General features: G+C 44.1%; 1 protein-coding gene across 1 annotated transcript in view; it reads left to right on the plus strand.

Moving 5' to 3' along the window:
• Positions 1-4,979, plus strand: part of Mroh2b (maestro heat like repeat family member 2B) — a 53,481-nt gene that overhangs the window by 33,039 nt on the left and 15,463 nt on the right. The window contains exons 25-29 of the mRNA XM_013349705.2: positions 512-647; positions 736-831; positions 1,107-1,196; positions 1,499-1,619; positions 4,473-4,570. Of these exons, the coding sequence (XP_013205159.1) occupies positions 512-647; positions 736-831; positions 1,107-1,196; positions 1,499-1,619; positions 4,473-4,570 (541 nt within the window). The remainder of the gene's footprint in view (positions 1-511; positions 648-735; positions 832-1,106; positions 1,197-1,498; positions 1,620-4,472; positions 4,571-4,979) is intronic.

Here is a 4,979-nt window from a genome sequence, read left to right on the forward strand (position 1 = left end):
CGGTTTCATCCCATGCTTTTTCAGACCCAGGCCAACTGGCCTTTCCTAATGCGGAAGCTCAGAAGCGTACCCCTACTGTCTTGATTGACATTTTTACAGATTTTAACAAATGGCCTTTTCCTATTGAACTAACATTTGCATTTTCCTAAGTCATGTCAAATATTGTTCTGATGACTATATAGTAAATGTCTGGAAGGCAGGGAGGGAGGAGGCGAGAGAGCCAAACTGTCCTGTTCCTCACCATCTTAGCTTTTTTACAGGAAATGTTCGCAGTAATAATTTCATTAGCATTGACAGGGTTTGAATGGTGCTTAACATCTTACCAAAATCCCAGGGAGCAAGGGGTCCCCTTTATCTGCCCTATGATCACCACCTCTCTCAATAGCTCAGAAACACTTCAGAAAGTGTGACGCGTTTGTCACCTGCTCAGACTTTATAGACAGATCTTCAGCACCATCCTGGCAGGTTTGTTGGTAATTATCCCCTTTCCTCCACGTGGTTCTCATGTCAGCAAACTGAAGCCTCAGCTCTCACTGAATGACCACCTGAACATTCTTGAAGAGAACATCCGGAGGCTGCTGCCCCTTCCACCTCTGGAGAAACTCAAAAGGGAGGGCGAAACAGACAAGGACAAGGAACGCATTAACGTAAGTGCCCGGGGTCTGAGAAGAGAAGACAGTTCCCCTGCGGCTGTTTTCCCTTCAGCCTGAGACTAACAGTTACCCTTGATTTCAGTTTCTTTATGAACGGTCTATGGACGCTCTAGGGAAACTTCTGAGGTCCATGATCTGGGATGACACAGACGCACAGAACTGTGAAGAAATGTTTAATGTGAGTAGGGGTTACCATTCACACGGGTTGCCCAGCTCCCCACGGTGTCCGCTAATGTGCCACAATAACCAGCCCCACCCATCCTCTCCACAGGAAGACGGCTAGCGTTACCCTACCATGTAGGGCCAATCTTTTTTTTTTTTTTTTAATTTACAGGAAGGTGGATACCCAGTTATAGAAGAAGCAGAGAAAGGGGGACAGGGAGGGTGAAGGGAAGATAAAATCAAACGCAAATGAAGAAAACTAAGCAAAGACATTCCTTCTTTGCCCAACAGCTCCTCCGGATGTGGCTTGTTTCCCAGAAAGAGTGGGAGAGGGAAAGAGCATTCCAAATCGCCTCGAAAATCCTAACGAATGACATTGAGGCAAGTACTCCCTTCCGGAGAGATTGCATTGCTAGTCAACTGTGGAGACGCCTGAGACTCTCGCCTGGTGGATCTCAGGTCCCAGATGGAGGGGTACGGCAAAGCCCTGGGTGATACCTCCCACCTCCAGAGCTGAGCAAGCACGGTGGCGGCTTTGCCTGCTCACTCTGGAGTCTTCCACCACCCATTAGGTGCTCGGGATTTAAATTCATCCTAAAGGACCTGCACAGGGAAAAGAATGGACTTAACCCTGCTGTAGGATCAAGCCACCCCATCACATGGGTGCCTCCTTTATCTTGCAGGCACCACAGAAATTCAGAATTGGGTCGCTCCTTGGGCTCCTGGCTCCTCACTCGTGTGATAGCCTGCCCACCATCCGCCTGGCAGCTACTAGCTCCGTTATTGGTCTGTTCTGTGCAAAAGGTGGGGACTGCTCCAGTAAATGAAAGATGTCTTTGTAGCTTCTGGCTCCCCTTTCCGCAGGTTTTCCTTCCAATAACCACCTCCTGCCTCTCTAGCCCTCGGTTCTGTTTCCTCACAGAATTCTCTGTCTTTTAGACTTGCAACAGGTTATCTTCTCAGTGACCCCTTTCCAGGTTGTTCACCGCCCGGGTCTTTTTGAGTCAGGGTCTCACTGTGTAGCTCCGGCCGTTCTGGAACTCACTATTTAGACCAGGCAGGGCTTGAACTCACAAGTGTGAGTCTGCCTCCCAAACGCTAGGACCAACAGCATGCACCACCAGCTCAGCTTTTTGTTTCATTTGGTTTTGTTTTGGTAAGGTCTCACCGTGCTGCCCTGGCTGGCCTGGAACTCACTAAGCCAACCTGATGTGGAACTCACAGAGTTCTGCCTCCACCTCCAGAGTGCTGGAATTAAAGATGTGAAATTTAAAATCACACCCAGATTTAAAAAAAAAACTAATACAAAAGCATTACAACAATTTCTTAAAGTAGGTAAAAATGTTTTGAAAGTCTCTGGTTTAAATGACTGAGAAATTGAACATATTAGCGGTGTCTCTGTATCGCCTATTTTTCTTCAGGAGAAAATTACACAATTATTATGGTGCCATGTAATTTTCAGAGTTCCCTAAGAGAGCATTTTGTGGATGTTTTGTTTTTGTCTTAGAGACAAAGACTCCCACCCTCAGCTTTCCAGTTATATGTGAATAACTGTACTTAACAAACAAAAAAAAAGAAAAAAAGAAAAGAAAAAGACTTGGGACTCAGCAGTTAAGAACACTGGCTGCTCTTCCAGAGGATCTGAGTTCAATGTTCAATTCCCAGTATCTACATGGTAGCTCACGATCTTCTGTAACTCTGGTTCCAAGGGGTCCAATGTCCTCTTCTGGGTCTGCAGAACCAGGCACACATGTGGTGCATTAACATACACCCAAGAAAAACACCTGTCTTAGCGTTTCTACTGCTGTGATGAAACACCATGACCAAAAATCGAGTTGAGGAGGAAAGTGTTTATCTGGCTTTACATTTCATCACTGTCCACCCCTGGAGGAAGTCAGGACAAGAACTCAAGCAGGGCTGGAACCTGGAGAATGGCGCTAAAACAGAGGCCATGGAGTCACCAATAGTGACTCTAACAGACATTAACAGGGTTTTAATGTCGCTTAACATCTTACCAGTGTCCCCAGGAGCAATGGGTCCCCTCTATCTGTCCCACCATCACCACCTCTCTCAATAGCTCACAAATACTTCAAAAAGAAAGAAAGTCATGCTTTCCTAATTAACGTTGCTGTTTTTCCTTGGTTGATTAAATAAGCAATATAGAGGTGGGGGAAGCATGTGTAATATTCAACAATTAGGTACAAGTAACTAGTGTAATACTAAATTAAGTACCCATGAATAGCCAATATGTTTTAATATGGGAAGTTCAAAATTGAGGAATACATCATTATTTAGACTAAAAGTAGTGAAGTAGGCCTTTTTGTTTAGGTATATCTGATTCTTTGCTTTAGGGAAAGAAGGAAGAAAAAAAAACAAGAAAGAAAAGAGGAGTAGGGTCTCACAGTATAGCCTTGCCTGGCTTAGAATGAACCACATTGTGGCCTTGAATTCAAAGCGTCCCATGTGCCTCTGCCTCTGGGGTGCTGGGATTGAAGGTGTGTGCCACCATGGCTATGCTAAATCTGATTCTAAGTCCATGTCTGTTGCACTGGGCTAGGCTGCCTCCCACAGAAGGGTCCCAAGTTTACTTTCCACAGTTAATATTCATTCTCATGGCATGCAAGAAATCATTCCTGTAGTTGGTTCTTGTCTTTATTCTTTTCTCTTTGGGGGGCCTGCCACCCAGCTCCCAAATGATCGCACAGAGGCTCATTCTGACTTATAAATGTCCAGCCTCAGCATGGCTTATTTCTAGCCAGCTTTCCCTAACTTAAATGATCCCTTCTACCTTTTGCCTCTGGGCTTTTATCTTTCTCTATTCTATATACCTTTCTTTATTTCTTACTCCATGGCTTGCTGTGTAGCTGGGTTGTTAACTGTTGACGTCCTCCTCTCCTTCTTTTTTTGCTCTTCCATCTTACTTCCCAGATTTCTCCTCCTATTAATACTGTCTACCTGGCAACACTGCCTAGCTCTCTCTCCTGCCCAGCTATTGGCCATTCATCTATTGATTAGACCAATTGGGTGTTTTAGACAGGCAAAGTAACACAGCTTCACAGAGTTAAACAAATGCAACATAAAAGAATGCGACATATCTCTGCATCATTAAACAAGTGTTCCACAGCATAAACAAATGCAATACATCTTCAACTTATATTCCACAATGCATTACCATTTAGGTCTATTTATAATTTTTTACCACTAACGAATTATGTAGTTGCTGATGAATTTTCTATCAAAATAGTTCCGTTTTCATTTTTCTTACGGTAGCTCACCACAGAATGAAAGTTCAGGAAGAAGAATGGTAATAGCAGTTTCTAAGGCCCTGGCATTTGTTTGAGACAGACACTTTAAAATTCAGCCATCCTATCTGTGTGACCTCAGGCAAATGGCTTCATGACACTCTGCCACAGGTTCTTCACCTGCAAGAATAGAAACAGGAGCAGAGACCATAGCTCAGATGAACTCTGTGAGGAGAAAATGTGCTCACAGCACGCAGTTTCTACCTGTAGAAACTGCTTTTGTGGCCACCCCCTCATCAGGCGACATTTTGCGTGTTTAGGGAACAAAAAAAAGCATCCAACAGCTTAATTACTGTCACATCAAAATATAGCAAGACTTTTCAACTCTACCTCTTTCTCCCTTTGCTGACTGTAGGCATTTGTCTGGAGGTGGACAGACTGCAAGGCTTGCAGGAAGGGCTGGAATCTAATGATCAGCAGGTCCAGATCAAGATATCCTCCAAAATAGCTAAGGTAATGAACATGCAAATCTGGCCTCATAAACTATTTCTGATTTAATTTCCAAACGAGTAAGTGTGGTCCTCCCCATTATGGAAGCAAGAAGGCAGTGACTTAGATGTTCAAGCCTACCTTTCCGAGAGACCTTTGGTTCTGTCAGTTACTAAGAGTACTAACTTAGAGTACATGTCCCAAGTCCTCAGCTGTGATTAACAAGGCCCTATGGAAGCATTCTGAACCATGTGGCTCTGCAAGGGGAGGAACTGGAGTAGAGTGGATAGAGAACATGTTTTCCAGTCAATCAAATTCACCCTCTGTATATTACAGGAAGTACTTTCTTCTTCTTCTTCTTCTTCTTCTTCTTCTTCTTCTTCTTCTTCTTCTTCTTCTTCTTCTTCTTCTTCTTCTTCTCCTCCTCCTCCTC

Source organism: Microtus ochrogaster, chromosome 19, assembly GCF_000317375.1.
Source record: "Microtus ochrogaster isolate Prairie Vole_2 chromosome 19, MicOch1.0, whole genome shotgun sequence".
In the NCBI taxonomy this organism is placed as follows: Eukaryota; Metazoa; Chordata; class Mammalia; order Rodentia; family Cricetidae; genus Microtus; species Microtus ochrogaster.